Source organism: Neoarius graeffei, chromosome 18, assembly GCF_027579695.1.
Source record: "Neoarius graeffei isolate fNeoGra1 chromosome 18, fNeoGra1.pri, whole genome shotgun sequence".
Lineage (NCBI taxonomy): Eukaryota > Metazoa > Chordata > Actinopteri > Siluriformes > Ariidae > Neoarius > Neoarius graeffei.
In genome coordinates, this window is record NC_083586.1 from 43,053,567 (window position 1) to 43,072,876 (window position 19,310).

At 42.7% G+C, this 19,310-nt stretch overlaps 1 protein-coding gene across 2 annotated transcripts in view; it reads left to right on the top strand.

Annotated features, from left to right (window-relative positions):
• The window catches only part of pdxkb (pyridoxal (pyridoxine, vitamin B6) kinase b), a 65,014-nt gene that overhangs the window by 20,026 nt on the left and 25,678 nt on the right, over positions 1 to 19,310 (top strand). For both annotated transcript variants that reach the window (XM_060898834.1, XM_060898835.1), the window contains exon 3: positions 8,789 to 8,893. In XM_060898834.1, coding sequence (XP_060754817.1) covers positions 8,789 to 8,893 — 105 coding nt within the window. The remainder of the gene's footprint in view (positions 1 to 8,788; positions 8,894 to 19,310) is intronic.

Sequence of the window (19,310 nt, forward strand, 5' to 3'; positions counted from 1 at the left end):
TACCAATGCTAATTTTGCTACAACAGTAAATGATGGCCAGTATGAATCAGCCTTCCTGGAAAGGGCAGCTTCTTACACATCCGATTTGTAGCAGTATGGTTCCATACCATCGAGAAAAGCAGTAAAATAGGGTGAAACACAATACACAAATTGTGTTGCTTTTTATTTGTGACATGCGGTTACTGTGCCACACTGAAAAGCAAACTCTTCGGGGGACACCATGGCTTAATGGCTAGAAAAGCAGGTTTGGGACCAAAAGGTTGCTGGTTTAAGTCCCTGGGCTAGCAGGAATAGCTGAAATGCCCTTGATCAAGGCACCCGGCACCCAATCCCCAACTGCTCCCCAGGCTGCTCTGGGTATGTTGTACATTGCTCTGGAGAAGAGCATCTGCTGAATGCCATTAATGTAGCCTATATTTTATTGCCCTGATGTTGCTTAAACTCTCTAATGAAAAACAATATTTTTATCCCCTGCTGGCTGAAAGGCCTAAAGAGGGATTATGTCGCTGCAATTTCCTTCTGTCTGTCCGTCCTGGGAAGGGTACTCACCTTCTGAAATCAACTCCTCTCACAATTTTTGGAGGAATTTCATGAAACTTGACAGGATTCTTTCTTATATGTCAGTAATACGCATATTGCAATTTCATTCAGTTCAGTCATATTTTACCAGAGTTATGGTATAGTTGCCAGCGGGGGCTCTCAGAGCACTCTTGTTTAAGAATTAAATGCCGTTTCAGAAGTGAATGTTTTTTGCACTGGCATGGCATCTTCTTGACCGTGAGCTGGCCTAGTGGTTAGCGTGTCTGCCTCTTGACTGGGAGATTGCGAGTTCTACTTGCTGTTGGGTCATATCAAAGACCATCATAAAAATGGTACCTACTACCGTCTGGCAAGGCATGCTGCAATACAGATGTGAGTGGGGAAGCCAAACTCTGGTGGTTACCAGAGGACCAGCCCCCCACTGTAACCCTAGTTGCCTTAAAGAGTTGGTTAGTACTGGGACAGGAGACTGCCTGGGAAGACCAGATTCTGGCATGAGAGGGAATTTGACTTGACTTGACTTGACTTGATGAAAGACCAAGGCTCATCATGCCCGTTATTTTCACTAGGAGGAAGCTAACACTTGCTTTCTCCGAGACACATGAAGACAGCCAAACGCATCCTTTCAAACTGATCTTCATGCTGCGTAACATGAAACCAGAGGTGGAAAAACTGGATTGACAAAGTAAAAGTCCTGCTTAGGTTTTCCTTCTGCCTGTGCTCTCAACACAGGTGATTTCACCAATTAGCTCATCAACCTGGCTTAGGGGATGTGGTAATTAGGATCAGCTGGCTCATTGAATTGGCTGGAGCAAAAATGTGGCAGGGTTTTTACTTTCTGCACCCAGGTTTTTCCACCTCTGCATGAAACCATCAAGACGTGATTGAAGTGTAGGCTTTCAGCTTTAATTCAAGGGGGATAAGAAAAATATTGGATCAACCATTTAAGATTTACAGCCATTTATATGGTCCCTCCATTTTCACAGGCTCAAAAGTCTTCTTCTTAAGCCTGTGGTTCCAAAGAGGAACATCGGCCATTGACAATCTTCCTTCACTCTGTCTTGTTCTGTGCTTCTTTCTCCACCTGCTTCTAGGTGTAGCCAGCTGTATGGATCTCTGCTGTTGTGTTCCATCTCCAGGTATTCCAGGGGTGACCGCTCTTTCTTTTACCCTGGGAATTCCACTGTAACGCCTGTCTTGCGATGATGTTTCTAGGTTTCCGTAGGGTCTGGCCAATCCACCGCCATTTTCTTCACTGTATTTGGGTTACCATGGGTGTTTCTTTTGTTCTTGTCAGCAACTCTTCATTGGTAACCTTTTCTGGCTACTATATCTTTAGGATCCTACGTAGGCATCTGTTGACAAAAGCCTGGATCTTCTTTAGGAGTGTTTTTGTTGTTTGCCAAGTCTCTGCCCCATACAACAAAACTGATTTCATGTTTCAATTGAAGATCACTGATTTTGTGGAGGTCGAGATGTTGTGTACCTTCTAGATGTTTCCCAGCATTACAAAGGCTGTCCCAGGCTCAAAAGTAATTGGATAAAATAGCAAATCCTTTGCAGTCAATGACCACCTGAAGTCTGGAACCCATGGATATCACCAAATGTTGAGTTTCCTCCCTTGAGATGCTTTGCCAGGCCTTTAGTGCCTTCAGTTGCTGCTTGTTTGTGGGTTTTCCTGCCTTCAGTTTTTTCTTCAGTAAATGAAAAGCGGCTCAATTGGGTTGACTGACTCAGCTATTAAAGAACATTCCATTTCTTTGCTTCAGAAGCTCTTGGGTGGTCAACTTCTGACAGTGATCATGCCTACCTCTTTGAGAGTGTTCTTGACTTGGCTAGATATTGTGAAGGAATTTTCTTCACCAGGAAAAGAATTTTATGATCATCCACTTTAGCTGTCTTCACTGCGAGCTGGCCTAGTAGTTAGCGTGTCTGCCTCTCGACCAGGTGATCGCAAGTTCTACTTGTGGTCGGGTCATACCAAATATCATCATAAAAAATTTTTAAAATGGTGCTATCTGGCAAGGCACACTGTAATACAGATGCGAGTGGGGAAGTCAAACTCTTGCGGTTACCAGAAGACTAGCCCCTAGCTGTATAGGTGAGAGGCCGAGGGCTACGGAGTTTGGCGCTGCACCCGTGCGCCTCAAAGAACTGGTTAGTACTGGGACAGGAGACTGCCTGGGAAGACCAGATCCTGGCGTGGAAGGGACTTTGACTTGACCACTTTAGTTGTCTTCCATGGTCTCCCAGGCCTTTTGGTGTTGCTGAGCTCGCTAGTGCATTCCTTCTTTTTAAGAATGTACGGTACCAAATTGTTTACTTGGCCACTCCTAAGGTTTCTGCTATGGGTCTGATTTTGTTTTTTCAGCCTTATGATGGCCTCCTTCACTTGCATTGACACCTCGTTGGACTGCATATTGAGAATTCCCAGCTACCAAATACAAATTCAGCACTTGGAATCAACTCATTTTATCTCCTTAATTTGTTGTGAATTAACACGGAAACAGGCCATAACTGGCCATGAAACTGCTTATCAGTCATTTTTCTAATTACGGTACTTTTGAGTCTATGAAAGTGGAGGTACTATGTTAAAAAAAAAAAGGCTGCAATTCCTAAATGGTTCATGCAATGCCCTTGAATTAAAGCTAAAAGTCTACATTTCAATCACATCTTGATGACCTCATTTCAAATCCTTGGTGGTGGTATACACGGGCAAAATTGTGAAAATTGTTTTGCTATCCTAATACTTATTGATCTGACTGCACATGAGCACACAGATGCTTACAATTGCCTTGTGTCACTGTGAATTGACTGGTGACAGAGAGTATGCTATCCGTCATATCCAGACAGCTCAGCCAATTTCTTTCTTGGCTCCCAGTCATGGGTGGTCCTGGCATCATCAGAATTCAAACTTGCCATTTCCTGATGGCAGGATGAACACTTTCAGCATGACTCAATCACAGAAATTGACTGACTCTCTTATCTTTCAAATCTGCTTTCTGTGATAGTGTTTGGTACTGCCATCTGGATCCTGTTTTGCCCAGTACCAGTCTGGCTTCTTGGTCTAATGGCCCGTCATGTCCAAGGTTTAATATGGCTTTTAATCTCCCCTCCTTGAAAACCGTGAACCTTACCTGTCATAAATTTGAAAAGCCGAGATGCTGAATCTTTTTGCTGAGCCACAGAGCAGGTCGTTTAAACAATGCTAAATGTTTGTAAAGATAATCTTTGTACTGAGACCTTTTCACTTATTACCGGTGCATTTCTTGCTAGGAGTTTGCACTTCAATATCAAGGACTCCGGTGAATATGTTAGTCTTTACTAAGATCAGAGGACAGAAGGCAGAACAACTGATTACATTATTGTGTGACCTTGAAGAGCTGTGATTTTTTTTTTCTGTTCAGCTAAACAATATCTCATCTCATCTCATTATCTCTAGCCGCTTTATCCTTCTACAGGGTCGCAGGCAAGCTGGAGCCTATCCCAGCTGACTATGGGCGAAAGGCGGGGTACACCCTGGACAAGTCGCCAGGTCATCACAGGGCTGACACATAGACACAGACAACCATTCACACTCACATTCACACCTACGGTCAATTTAGAGTCACCAGTTAACCTAACCTGCATGTCTTTGGACTGTGGGGGAAACCGGAGCACCCGGAGGAAACCCACGCGGACACGGGGAGAACATGCAAACTCCACACAGAAAGGCCCTCGCCGGCCCCGGGGCTCGAACCCAGGACCTTCTTGCTGTGAGGCGACAGCGCTAACCACTACACCACCGTGCCGCCCGCTAAACAATATAAGGAATATAAGTATAGACTGCAACGCATTGGGGAGTAAAAGCAGCTTACGCAGTGTTACTGCTGCCTCGTACACCATAAATCTTCTCTGTGTGTATTTGTGTGTTTATCTGCATGCTCATGATTATAATTTAGTGTGAAATAAACTGCCTGTGTCATAGGTATAGAGCAGTGTGTGTACATTTTTGTAGCATAAAGACATTGCTGAATTGCCAGAACAAATTGAGATGACAGGAGGACATCTTATGACAAAGAATCCCCTATGCACATGTGTGTATACACACACACACACACACACACACGTGAATACAGAGATAGTGGCTCTCTCGTGCAACTCCTCCTCAGGCTTTCTTCTGCCCTGTTACTTAGCAACAAGCAGCACATCATGTGACCAGCTTGGTGATTCACCTGAATTGTGACATCACGGCTTCCCACGGCAACAGTAACTGTCTCTGATGAGGCAGCGAAGCCTCTGTGCACTGCACCTCTTTTTCCCTGAGTGTGCCTCTGTCAGTCAGTCAAGTGTCCTTGTGGTTGTAGATGCCGAACCATTCCTTTTCTCATTTCTGTTGCTTTCGCATCACTGACTCAAATGAACGGAGTCTCGCAACACTTAGTCAGCCAAATTTTGTTTGGAAGACCATCAGTTTATTTCTATATTGAATAATCAATTGCTTGACGTTGCAGGTCCATAAAAAATGACATTAGACAGCAGAAAAGTGCCTCGACTTTCTTTTTACACTCCTCATAAAATCCAGTTTCAAGGAATCTGGAAATGTCTGAACCACCTTCTGCTTGTAAACTGAAGTTGCATGGCTTGCAAAAAGCATGGCTTTTATACACCATATGGCCAAAGGTTTGTGGACACTTGACCATCACACACTGTTGCCACAAAGTTGGAAGCACACAGTTGTATAGGATGTCTTTGCCATGGGGTGCATTCTGAGATGCTTTTCTGCCGACCATGATTGTAAAGTGTGCAGAAGGAATTATAACCTTCCTGAGAGCTCTGGCCATTCTCTTCTGATCTCTCTCATCAACTAGGTGTTTGTGCTCACAGAACTGCAACTCACTGGGTACGCTTTGTTTTTCACACCATTCTGTGGAGACAGTGTTGTAGACGAGTCACTAAACCTCGAGTCCTAGTCCAGTCTCGAGTCCCCAGTGTTCAAGTCTGAGTCAAGTCCAAGTCATTAAAAAAAATTTGAGTCGAGTCCACTATTCTGGGTTTGAACCTCAGGGTCGATTGGGGCCTTTTTGTGTGGAGTTTGCATGACGTTCTTGTGCCTGTTTGGGTTTCTTCCAGGTGCTCCGGTTTCCTCCCAAATACATCCGTATTTGGTGAACTGGCTACTCTAAATTCCCCATAGTGTGATGGCTGTCTGTCTCTCTGTGATAGACTAGTGACTTGTGCAGTGTTGTAGTCGAACCACTAAACCTCGAGTCTGAGTCCATTCTCGAGTCCCCAGTGTCCAAGTCATTAAAAAAAATTTCAAGTCGAGTCCACTATTGATCTGAGTCAAGTCCGAGAACAAGACTCCAACTGCACCATTTGACGGTGGCTGTTTTATCGCCATTAACATTAGTTTGTTACTGAACATGAAGTATGAACAGGTGAATGTGCTTCTCTTTGTCAGGGAGTGTGAAGTATTCTGTCAGAGATGGCTGGGAGACGGATGTAAGTGCAGAAGGTGTGTTTATTAATACAAGTGAAGACAGGTAAACAATCCAGAACGGCAGGCAAAATCGTAAAACAGTGAAACAGGCAATAGGTCAAGCGAGGCACAAACAGGCTATCGTAGACTCGGCAGAATCAAAGATGAGAAACAGGAAATCAGGGATCAGGAAACCAAACAAGGAAATAAGGCTCAGTAACGTGTCAGCAACGCAATTCAATACTTCGCAAAGTAAGTGTGTTTTCACAGTTTTTATATCAGCGCGCTGATTGCGCCTTAATCCTGGGCAGGTGCGAGTCATTTACGGCACTCGCATAAGAGTCCGCTTGGCATGCGCGCTGTCCGGCGCGCGCCCGAGAGTCTATCTGATGCACACGCCAAAGCGCACAGGTGTGACACTCTTGCACAAAATTAGTACAAAATTAATGTAGATATAAATATCCATCCATTATCTCTAGCCGCTTTATCCTGTTCTACAGGGTCACAGGCAAGCTGGAGCCTATCCCAGCTGACTACAGGCGAGAGGCGGGGTACACCCTGGACAAGTCGCCAGGTCATCACAGGGCTGACACATAGACACAGACAACCATTCACACCTACAGTCAATTTAGAGTCACCAGTTAACCTAACCTGCATGTCTTTGGACTGTGGGGGAAACCGGAGCACCCGGAGGAAACCCACGCGGACATGGGGAGAACATGCAAACTCCACACAGAAAGGCCCTCATCGGCCACTGGGTTCAAACCCAGGACCTTCCTGCTGTGAAGCAACAGTGCTAACCACTACACCACCGTGCCGCCTAGATATAAATATCTCATCTCATCTCATTATCTGTAGCTGCTTTATCCTGTTCTACAGGGTCGCAGGCAAGCTGGAGCCTATCCCAGCTGACTACGGGCGAAAGGCGGGGTACACCCTGGACAAGTCGCCAGGTCATCACAGGGCTGACACATAGACACAGACAACCATTCACACTCACATTCACACCTACGGTCAATTTAGAGTCACCAGTTAACCTAACCTGCATGTCTTTGGACTGTGGGGGAAACCGGAGCACCCGGAGGAAACCCACGCGGACACGGGGAGAACATGCAAACTCCGCACAGAAAGGCCCTCGCCGGCCACGGGGCTCAAACCCGGACCTTCTTGCTGTGAGGCGACAGCGCTAACCACTACACCACCATGCCGCCCAGATATAAATATCTTATGCCAAATTATTATGGCATGTTACAAAAAATCCGAGTCCTCATCTCCAATTTACAAGTCTGAATGCAGTTAATGCATGAGTCTAAGTCCGAATCATCAGTGCTCAAGTCTAAGTCGTGTCACAAGTCCTTAAAATTAGGGCACAAGTCGGACTCAAGTACTACAAGCCTGACTCTAGAGGCTATTGTTTGAACATCTATATATGGTGTACTGTATATCTGCCAAATAATTTGCTGAATGGAATATTGCATGAATCAGCCAGTTTGCAAGTGTCCCTATTAAAGTGGCAAGTGAGTGTCTGTTACCCCAGATTTTTAGTGCTGAAGATCATGAATTGAGCCTGATTACTGTAAGAAATACAGTATCAATCCAAAAGTTTGTACACAACTACTAATGCAACAGTTTTTTCTTTATTAAGCAAAAGACTTCATGTGGGTGGCATGGTGGTGTAGTGGTTAGCGCTGTCGCCTCACAGCAAGAAGGTCCGGGTTCGAGCCCCATGGCCGGCGAGGGCCTTTCTGTGTGGAGTTTGCATGTTCTCCCCGTGTCCGCGTGGGTTTCCTCCGGGTGCTCCGGTTTCCCCCACAGTCCAAAGACATGCAGGTTAGGTTAACTGGTGACTCTAAATTGACCGTAGGTGTGAATGTGAGTGTGAATGGTTGTCTGTGTCTATGTGTCAGCCCTGTGATGACCTGGCGACTTGTCCAGGGTGTACCCCGCCTTTCGCCTGTAGTCAGCTGGGATAGGCTCCAGCTTGCCTGCGACCCTGCAGAACAGGATAAAGCGGCTAGAGATAATGAGATGAGATGAGACTTCACGTCTTAAAGTAATGATGGATGTCGTTTCTCTTTACTTAGTTGAGCGGTTCTTGACATAATATGGATTACTACAGTTGTGGAGTAGGGCTATTTACTGTATTTTTATTGTTTACTATTTACTGTTTGATCTCAAACACATTAAGAAGGCAAGAAATTGCACTAATTAACTTTTGACGAGGCACCTGTTAATTGAAAAGCGTTCCAGGTGACTACGTCATAAAGCTGGTTAAGATCATGCCAGTAGTGTACAAAGTGTCATCAAGGTAAATGCTGGCTACTGTATTTTAGAAGAATCTAAAATATGAAACATATTTTAATACTTTTTTTTGTTTACTGCATGATATGTTCCAGATGTTATTTCATAGTTTTGGTGTCTTCAGTATTGTTCTACAATGTAGAAAATGGTCAAAATACAGAAAAACCTATGAATGAATGAATGAATGAATGAATGAATGAGTAGGGGTGGACAAACTTTTGACTGGTACTGTATATTATGCTAACTTATGCGAATAGCCTACCATAATTTGTTGCCAGGTATTACTTTTAAGTACATGATGAAGCAGTTACACTATAAAACATCTTGTTGAAATCAAAAACTTTGACAATATCCAATACTTCTGTATGTTTATATTAGTGAATGGTTTTCCACAGGAGAAGGAATTTTTTTTCAGTGAATATAAAGAAATTGCGGGTCTCTCCCCCATCACCTCAGCATTTGACCTCTGACCTTTATGTCATCCAGGTTACGCGCACTGGAGGGGGCAGGTAGTGACAGCGGACGAGCTCCACGTGCTGTATGAGGGAATCAAGCTCAACAACGCCAATCAATATGACTACGTACTCACAGGTGGGTGAGGGGATTTAGGTTGTGTGGAATGGCAACCCACAGCTTCAAAACCATTTTTATTTATTATTTTAAACCATGCGCATGTCCTTAAGCACTTGGGTTGCACTGACTGATATGTAATTGTATACTGGAACAATGCTCATCCATATGCAGAAGATCAAGAATTTTCATTTGGAATAGATGAAAATGGCTAAATGACTTTCTACATGATAGCGGTATATGGTAGTAAAAAGACCATTACACTTCATAATCTTGGAATGTGGTCCCAAAGCGTAAATAAGTGATTGTCTTTAAAAGGGCAGAACATATTACTCAGACAGTGTGATATAATAAACTATAAAAATATCACACTCTATGCTTGCTATAGCTTTCACATTTTACCACAGGGCCCATAGAGGACGGACACACACAAAGCCCCAGATGCTATGCATCATTTCCAGTTTTAGTGTGTGTCTGTGTGTACACTCCAGTGTGTATTACATTCTGATGGATATAGTCTCTTGCCTCATCGCCTTGAGATGACAGGAAAGAGAGGAAAAGGGCAACTGAGTGAGAAAGGAGAAAAGTGTGTAGTGCAGTGTTCATCCTTGGCCTAATAGAGCTTAAAGTCCTTATCCTGAGGACGTTATTCTGGGGCTGTATTCACAAAAAATCTTATCTTAGCACTAAGAAGTATCGTAAACGGACCTACATTTCAAATGTACTATTTTGACAGAATGCATTTTCCAGACATGCTGTATGTCTGCTGAATAATGTTGCAAGTGACTGTAATTATGATTGTGATTTGCACAAGATGAGTAATAATCTAACCCTAGCCCTCTTCCACATCCATGAGCTCACAGACCCCCTCGAGTGGCTACTTGGATAAAGTGGAGCTGCTTTTAATGCGAAAATGCTCAGTGAATTTGTTTCAGGGCAAAAAAAAATTAGATGTCTTAAAATCAGGACTAACATCCAGCCATCCATAACTGCTCATCCTGTGCAGGGTTGCAGGCAAGCTGGAACCTATCCCAGCTGACTATGGCAGAGATGCCTACTAGTACGGATTGGCCGTATTTTGTACGGAAAAGTTACGTAAATACGATGTTACGGCAAACAGTGTTATTCTGTACGGAATTATTATAAAGTCTTAAAAAATTCCAGTGAGTTATTTTTAAATGTCCAAGCGACTTTTTCAATCCATGCGCGATTCACGGCTAGGCTATTTATTTTTACGACAACCACACATGCTGTGTGTGACATGCGCAGATTCCGCACATTTGTTCGCACTATTTTCGATACGGTAGAATGGCCGTGCATTACACCCAGTCAAAAGGGCAATGGATACGCGCACTGCAAACTGTGTAGAACTGACATTAACATCACTCATGGTGGTCGCGATGACTGCGCGCAGCATGTCAACTACAAAAAACATATGGAGTATGCTGAAATGGCGAGTCAGGCGGAAAGTAAATCTGGGGGTATCCAGCAGTTTTTTACGAAATCTGTGGATGAAAAGACACGGAACGTGACACGTGCTGAAGCGGTGATGGTTGACCTGTGCTTGGAGTTGAACTTGCCAATTAGTGCCATGAAATGTGAGTTAAACTTATTCAGTTTCTTTTTACATGTCTGATTTTTATTCACTGAAATATCAAACACTGGCTGTACTTCTTTAATTCAAAGTCTTTTCAGTGTTGCAAGTGCAAATGTACATGTAGTATGATCAAAAACAGAATTTTATGATTAGTGCTGTTGGGATTGTGGCAAAAAATTGATCATTCCACTGTTTTAAATACAATTATAAATGTCATTTTATTCAATGTCTCTTCTGAAGCATTATGCTGAAGTATTTATATATTGGGACATTAAGATAACAATGTCGGACTCTCTTTGGCATGAAATAAGAAATTTTTTTTTTAATTTTATTAGAATCCGTTAACAGGTAGAACATTTTGCCAGGCAATATAATATAATACTTTTGAGGAGTTACATTCAATACCAATGATTGGTAGTCAACCATAATGTCTGCAAACAGGGAACACTATTGTATTGAGAAAAATGCGATATATTGTATGCTCTAGAAATTTGTTGAGTGGAAATTCAGTTGAGATGGCTGCTTGCGTTTTGTTTATTCAATTCGCATTTCCATTATAAAGAGGTATCTCTTTATAATGGAAATGCGCATAAATTAATGTTACTGAAAGTCATTCCAAAATACTGAAAAATGTTTTCAAGAATACTGAAATTCAAAATTTGGGGTAGGCATCTCTGCTATGGGTAAGAGGCAAGGTACACCCTGGACAAGTCACCAGATCATCACAGGGCTGACACATAGAGACAAACAACCATTCACACTCATAGTCACTTTAGAGCTACCGATTAACCTACATGTCTTTGGACTGTGGGGGAAACCAGAGCACCCCCACACAGAATGGCCCCTGTCAGCCACTAGGTTCAAACCCAGGACCTTCTTGCTATGAGGCAACTGTGCGAACCACTACGCCACCATGCCGCCTAGCAAGACTAGCAAGTTTTGTAAATATAGTTCTATGTAAATTGGCCAGCTAGGAGCCATTTTAATTTTAAAGCTAGACGGCCTTTCGATTTCATAAAATCGGTGAAATTTAGTTCCCTCTGAAATTTGGTCACTGTGATATATGTTTATTTCTGTAATATCTAAAAAAAAAACCCAGGCCATTCTGTGGCTGGGAAGTTATTTAATTTGAGGGGATTCTCTAGCAAATAAGGTGCATGAAATCACTTGTTTCGCGCGGTCAAGCAGACAGAGGAAGTCCATGTGCGCATGCGCAGGCTTACAGTCTAACTTTTTTGGGTTTTACGGCAGCTGGCATCCATAGTGTTGCATTACGGCCATCTACAGGTTTACCTTGACCGTGCACTGACAGTTACTGTACATCATTCTGTTGCTAAACGAACAGCTGATCACACCGAGGTGCTCGCTGACTGCCGATATTTATTAGTTTGGTCCTGCGTTTCCTTTCCTTCGCAACATAACGTCTTTTCTTCTCGCTTTCCGTTACTGTAGTCAGTCTTTCACGTTTCATTCGCACACTCACGTCCTCCATTTTTCTCTCCTGTTTCAAATTTGTATCCCACAATGCCTTGCGCGAACGGGGAAAGCCCACCGCATGATGGATGACGTACAACCCCGATTCCAAAAAAGTTGGGACAAAGTACAAATTGTAAATAAAAATGGAATGCAATGATGTGGAAGTTTCAAAATTCCATATTTTATTCAGAATAGAACATAGATGACATATCAAATGTTTAAACTGAGAAAATGTATCATTTATAGAGAAAAATTAGGTGATTTTAAATTTCATGACAACAACACATCTCAAAAAAGTTGGGACAAGGCCATGTTTACCACTGTGAGATATCCCCTTTTCTCTTTACAACAGTCTGTAAACGTCTGGGGACTGAGGAGACAAGTTGCTCAAGTTTAGGGATAGGAATGTTAACCCATTCTTGTCTAATGTAGGATTCTAGTTGCTCAACTGTCTTAGGTCTTTTTTGTCATATCTTCCGTTTTATGATGTGCCAAATGTTTTCTATGGGTGAAAGATCTGGACTGCAGGCTGGCCAGTTCAGTACCCGGACCCTTCTTCTACGCAGCCATGATGCTGTAATTGAATGCAGTATGTGGTTTGGCATTGTCATGTTGGAAAATGCAAGGTCTTCCCTGAAAGAGACGTCGTCTGGATGGGAGCATATGTTGCTCTAGAACCTGGATATACCTTTCAGCATTGATGGTGTCTTTCCAGATGTGTAAGCTGCCCATGCCACATGCACTAATGCAACCCCATACCATCAGAGATGCAGGCTCCTGAACTGAGCGCTGATAACAACTTGGGTCGTCCTTCTCCTCTTTAGTCCGAATGACACGGCATCCCTGATTTCCATAAAGAACTTCAAATTTTGATTCGTCTGACCACAGAACAGTTTTCCACTTTGCCACAGTCCATTTTAAATGAGCCTTGGCCCAGAGAAGACGTCTGCGCTTCTGGATCATGTTTAGATACGGCTTCTTCTTTGAACTATAGAGTTTTAGCTGGCAACGGCGGATGGCACAGTGAATTGTGTTCACAGATAATGTTCTCTGAAAATATTCCTGAGCCCATTTTGTGATTTCCAATACAGAAGCATGCCTGTATGTGATGCAGTGCCGTCTAAGGGCCCGAAGATCACGGGCACCCAGTATGGTTTTCCGGCCTTAACCCTTACGCACAGAGATTCTTCCAGATTCTCTGAATCTTTTGATGATATTATGCACTGTAGATGATGATATGTTCAAACTCTTTGCAATTTTACACTGTCGAACTCCTTTCTGATATTGCTCCACTATTTGTCGGCGCAGAATTAGGGGGATTGGTGATCCTCTTCCCATCTTTACTTCTGAGAGCCGCTGCCACTCCAAGATGCTCTTTTTATACCCAGTCATGTTAATGACCTATTGCCAGTTGACCTAATGAGTTGCAATTTGGTCCTTCAGCTGTTCCTTTTTTGTACCTTTAACTTTTCCAGCCTCTTATTGCCCCTGTCCCAACTTTTTTGAGATGTGTTGCTGTCATGAAATTTCAAATGAGCCAATATTTGGCATGAAATTTCAAAATGTCTCACTTTCGACATTTGATATGTTGTCTATGTTCTATTGTGAATACAATATCAGTTTTTGAGATTTGTAAATTATTGCATTCCATTTTTATTTACAATTTGTACTTTGTCCCAACTTTTTTGGAATCGGGGTTGTAGTATCTTGAATTGGGTCATGGTGAAGCAGGAAAAAATAGCGGAGAATTTAGGGCCATGTGGCCCTAAATTCATTAATTGTTCTATTTAAAAGGAACGCAGGTGGCCAAGTGGTTAGAGCTCTTGACCGCTAAGCGAATGGTCCCCAGTTCAAGCCTCGGCTTGACGGGGATCTGGGGCTCGCTCCCTGTCCACCCAGCAGTGAATGGGGACCTGGTGGAAAAACACTGGGGAAGTCAAAAGGCGGCGAGGAAAGGAATTGGCCACCCTACCTCACCATGCCGACAGAGTGTGTTCTCTAACAGACACTCCCCCAACGTACGTACCCAAAACGTATATATGGGACTCTTTGACTTGCTTTTGACTCTATTTAAAAAAAAAAAAAACTAATAAAATTGGAAGTCTGTGATTTGAATTCAGTAGCTTTCGGTCCACTAAACAAAACTAATTGGGTGTCGGGGAAAATTCTTTTTATGACCTAAACTTGAAAAATCTGAAAGGCAGTACAGCTTGAAGATATTTTTTATGAATGCAACACACAACTGTCTGCCTTCCATCCTGCTGTTCACTTTAAAATCCCTCTCTCACGCTGTCAGTTAGTGTACAGGATTGTTGTGATGAATGTAGTGTTGACCTCATTTCCTGCAGGACCGTTTTTGTCTGCAGACACTGGATGCTTGATGTGTTGACAGATACATAGCCGACTTGTGAAGAATGTGAGAAACAAGGCTGACCCTGTCAAAACAATAACAGTCTCCCAGAAGTGTGTGCATGTGTGTGGCTGCATTTCATAACATTACATGGTTTGCACTTAAAACTGACTGTGAGATACAGCAAACACCAGGAGTAAACTTGGAAGTAAGGCTATGAAATTATAACCATGTATATTTCTCCATGCTGAAATCGTGGTTTTTACAGAAAGTAATCCAGTTTAGAAGTAAAACTTTTTCCTCACATTGCGTTCCTTCTAATATGAGTCTTTTGAATTAGAATAAGACGGTTCAATAGTCAGGTTAATTGAGTGCATCTTTTAAATGCTCAATCAAGAAAAAAAGAAACGTGCCACCACAGTATGTAAATAAAGACAATTAAAAAGCAAGAGTTCATCAAATCTGATATGTAATGTGAGGTAATCAACTTCGGTTTTGCTGAGCTCATCTATATCACTGTTGATTATGTCTAACTGATTGAGGATGGGCGGCACGGTGGTGCAGCGGTTATCGCTGTCACTTCACAGCAAGAAGGTTCTGGGTTTGAACCTAAGGTTTGATTGGGGCCTTTCTGTGTGGAGTTTGCGTGACGTTCTTGTGCCTGTTTGGGTTTCTTCCAGGTGCTCCGGTTTCCTCCCAAATACATCCATATTTGGTCAACTGACTACTCTAAATTCCCCATAGTGTGATGGCCGTCTGTCTTTCTGTGATAGACTAGTGACTTGTGCAGTGTTGTAGTCGAACCACTAAACCTCGAGTCTGAGTCCATTCTCGAGTCCCCAGTGTCCCAGTCATTAAAAAAAATTCAAGTCGAGTCTACTATTGATCCGAGTCAAGTCCGAGAACAAGACTCCAACTGCACCATTTGACGGTGGCTGTTTTAGCGCCATTAACATTAGTTTGTTCCTGAACATGACGTATGAACAGGTGAATGTGCTTCTCTTTATCAGGGAGTGTGAAGTATTCTGTCAGAGATGGCTGGGAAATGGATGTAAGTGCAGAAGGTGTGTTTATTAATACAAGTGAAGACAGGTAAATAATCCAGAACGGCAGGCAAAATCGTAAAACAGTGAAACAGGCAATAGGTCAAGCGAGGCACAAACAGGCTATCATAGACTCGGCAGAATCAAAGACGAGAAACAGGAAATCGGGGATCAGGAAACCAAACAAGGAAATAAGGCTCGGTAATGTGTCAGCAACGCAACTCAGTACTTTGCAAAGTAAGTGTGTTTTCACAGTTTTTATATAGGCATGCTGATTGCGCCTTAATCCTGTGCAGATGCGAGTCGTTTATGGTGCACGCGAGAGTCCGCTTGGCGCACGCGCTGTCCGGAGCGCGCCCGAGAGTCTATCTGATGCACGCGCCAAGGTGCGCAGGTGTGACACTCTTGCAAGAAATTAGTACAAAATTAATGTAGATATAAATATCTTATGCCAAATTATTATGGCAGGTTGCAAAAATTTTTTTGAAAAGTCCGAGTCCTCATCTCCAATTTACGAGTCCGAATGCAGTTAATGTATGAGTCTGAGTCATCAGTGCTGAAGTCCAAGTCAAGTCACAAGTCCTTAAAATTAGGGCACAAGTCAGACTCGAGTACTACAAGCCTGCCAGAGTGTACTCTGCCTGTCACCCAGTCTCAGCTGGGATTCACTCCAGCTCACCCTCGACCAACGCGAATAAGCGGCATAGAAAATTAATGAGTGAGGATGCCAGAAATGATTGAAATATGATTTTTTTTTTTTTTTTGTGCAGGCATCATTGGGAATATTTAGCCTACAAAGTACCGATTTGGGTCTTGCAGATGTGAGCGATACTCAAAATAATTGGCTCAGTTGAAAGGTTCTTTCACAGATTATTAGTTTTGCTTCTATTTTTAATTTTTGTTCTGTTCAAATCTATTTTCCGTCATGTGGTTTCCCTCATACTCACTCATACTTTCTATCACATACACACGCATATGGAGGGGAAACCTGAAGTCAGCAGTACCACAGAAACATCTTTTTCTACTGGAGTCCTTATCTCCCACCTAGACTAGGGCTGCAAAGTCAGCAGCTCTCAAAGCCAGTACATTGAAGATAGTACACTCGAAGCTAGAATTCCAAGCAGAGAGCCTGTGCGTGTGTGAAAGTGAATGCGCCGCATGCTGTTTTGCCTCATTTGCCATTTTGAAGGTCATTAATTCAGTGGCAACTGCAAGCTCATCCACAGCTTCAGTAACATCTCATTGCATTATGTATGAGCTGGTCCTTAGTACACAATGCTTCAAAGTTCAGTACAATTTGAATGTAACTACTCTGCTGGAGATTCCAGTTTTTGTCGTATGTGCCAAAAAAGCTGTTTTACTGGTTTCTTGAGGACCATATTATCGAATCAAACAGGGTCAGCATGTTTTTGAGCTTATAGAAAGATTTGTACAATGTAAATACATTTGTGAAATGCTGTTCAGTTGTAGATCTGTTTTGTACACAGTGCATTTCTGAATGTGTGGATTAGTTTTGAAGAACGTTGTGTGAATAATGTCTGTGAGTGAGGAAGACTATAGGTCTTCATGGTTGGCATGTTTGTAGAAGGTTTTTAGTAAGCAGTGAGGAAATGGGTTTGAATATCCACTGCCATAGGGAGTGGATTTAAAAAAAAAAAAAAAAAGCTGTGAGTACAGTGACCCAAATATTTGGTGTAAATATGTCCTGTGGATTACACTCTGAAATCTGTGACTTGATGGAGATTCACAGTTAACTTGTGTTGGCTATTTAAAGCCCAGTGCACACCTTCCCGATTTCATCGGGGCTTCGTGTGTCAGGCGATCGGTTACAAGTATACGGGCCCGATTTGATCGGTTTAAAATTCCCCGCACACATTTGCGAGACATTGTACACGTTCAGCCCGAATAGATGGTCACGTGTTCAAGATATCACATGATAGTACAAAATATATATACGTATACATACATACATAAGCCTAGGTCACAGCCTAGGTACGTGCTCCTACGGCCAGTCTACGTGCAAAAAACACAAGAAACGCACGGAGGGCGCGCGCGTGACGTGCTGATTTTCGAGCCGTAGACTGGCCGCAGACCGGCCGCAGCGGTTCTTTGTCATGTCAAACAAACTCTACGGGCGCTTACGTTTTTTTCAGGTTGCAAGACAAACTTACGGCCAACGTGCGTCTTTCTCCACGAACAAAAAAACCGCAGCGATTTGGGAAATGCCAAAAATCGCACGGCCAAAAAATCATACATCCGGTTGTGACCTAGGCTTTAAGGAAGTATTAAGTTTTGAATATTAGAATCAAAAAGGGATAATAATCCCAACTAGACAAATCAATAATAAGAATTGATTCTAATTTGTTCAGTCGTTCTTAAAATTCAACTTGTTCCGGGATTCCGGACAAGCGATTTCTGTACCACTGACAATGCTATAATACTTTTACCAGGCATTTTCAAAGCTGACACGATTACAGCTATAGCCTCGTTCCTCTTTTCCCGTTTGCTGTAATCAGGTGAACTAATGTCATAAAGACAGGTGGACGCTTCCCAAAGCGACACAAGTTGTGCTTCCCGGCCTGCAGTCCACTTGTGATCAATCCTGGCACTCCAATTGGCTGTTTAAAATTATCGTAACCGATGAGATCGTGATGACCTGGCGACTTGTCCAGGGTGTACCCCGCCTTTCGCCCGTAGTCAGCTGGGATAGGCTCCAGCTTGCCTGCGACCCTGTAGAAGGATAAAGCGGCTAGAGATAATGAGATGAGATGAGATGAGATGAGATGAGATCGTAGTAACAACGCACACACTACCGATTGTGTTGCGTACGAGGAGATCGCGTCCGAAAATATCAAGACCAGTTTGATCTGAGCCGAGAACCAATGAAATCGGTTACGAGGTGCCCCTGCATACATTTACAATTCGCAAGCGATTTAATCGGCCCGACAAAATCGTAAGCGAATCGGGAAGGTGTGCGGTGGGCTTAACTGTGTAATAAAGGCACCTAGCTTGCTAGCACACTATCAGTAGGTGTGGATGATACAGCAAAAATATGATGCTAGAATACTTTGATTTTCACAGCACAAATAAAGCAAAAAAAAAAGTGTCACATTAAAAAAAAACCATGTACAACTACTGTATTTAACAATTAAAAAGAGGGAAAAAGTAGCATCATCATGCTAGCTAATGTGAGAGGTTCTTAGCATATTCGCTAATCACATTAGCTCTCAAGCTAGTCCTAACCAGTGGCTTGTTTATTTAGCACACGTGGAAAAAGTCTGAGGTGTCAGCAGATTTGTAATGGTGTATAAGTTTTGGGCCACAGAAGAGACTTCAGGACGGAGAGAGAACTTTGCACTTTCCTGTTTCTCAACAAGCTGTTTTAATTTTTTTGGGTTATTAACTTCCAGAGAGAAAACAGAGAGGCTGAGAGGAAAATGGAGAAGGAGCCACTTCAGTCCTCTGATTACTGCGAACATGAACTCGATTAACTAGCTTCCTAATGCTAGTTTTCCATGATTCGTTCATTAATTCATTCATGCTAATTGTCTTGTTCTACTTCAGGTTTTTATTTTTAGAATATCATATCAGACGTTTCTGTTCATCCTGGATGAGAAAATAGAAATAATGCATGAATACCTAACCAAATAACGCTAACATGGTTGACAGACCGTGTAGCACAGTATCATTACTGTAACCCTGATGCCTAATAGATTTCATTCGTAATTAATTACTTTAAATCTGTAAAACATAAGAGGCCTTGCTTGATTGTCAATCATGATAGGATAAAGGACAGCGGGCAGACCTCTAGGCCTCAAGTGCCTCGTTTCTTTCATTAAAAGATCGTGACTGAAGCCAAAAGTGAACTCATCAGGGAGTTTAGTGAGGCTTTGAATGTGTTTTGGTTCATCGGCAGTCACTGGTTCTGAAAGAACGATGGGCCAGTGTATGGTGTCTCTTCTTTATAGTGCA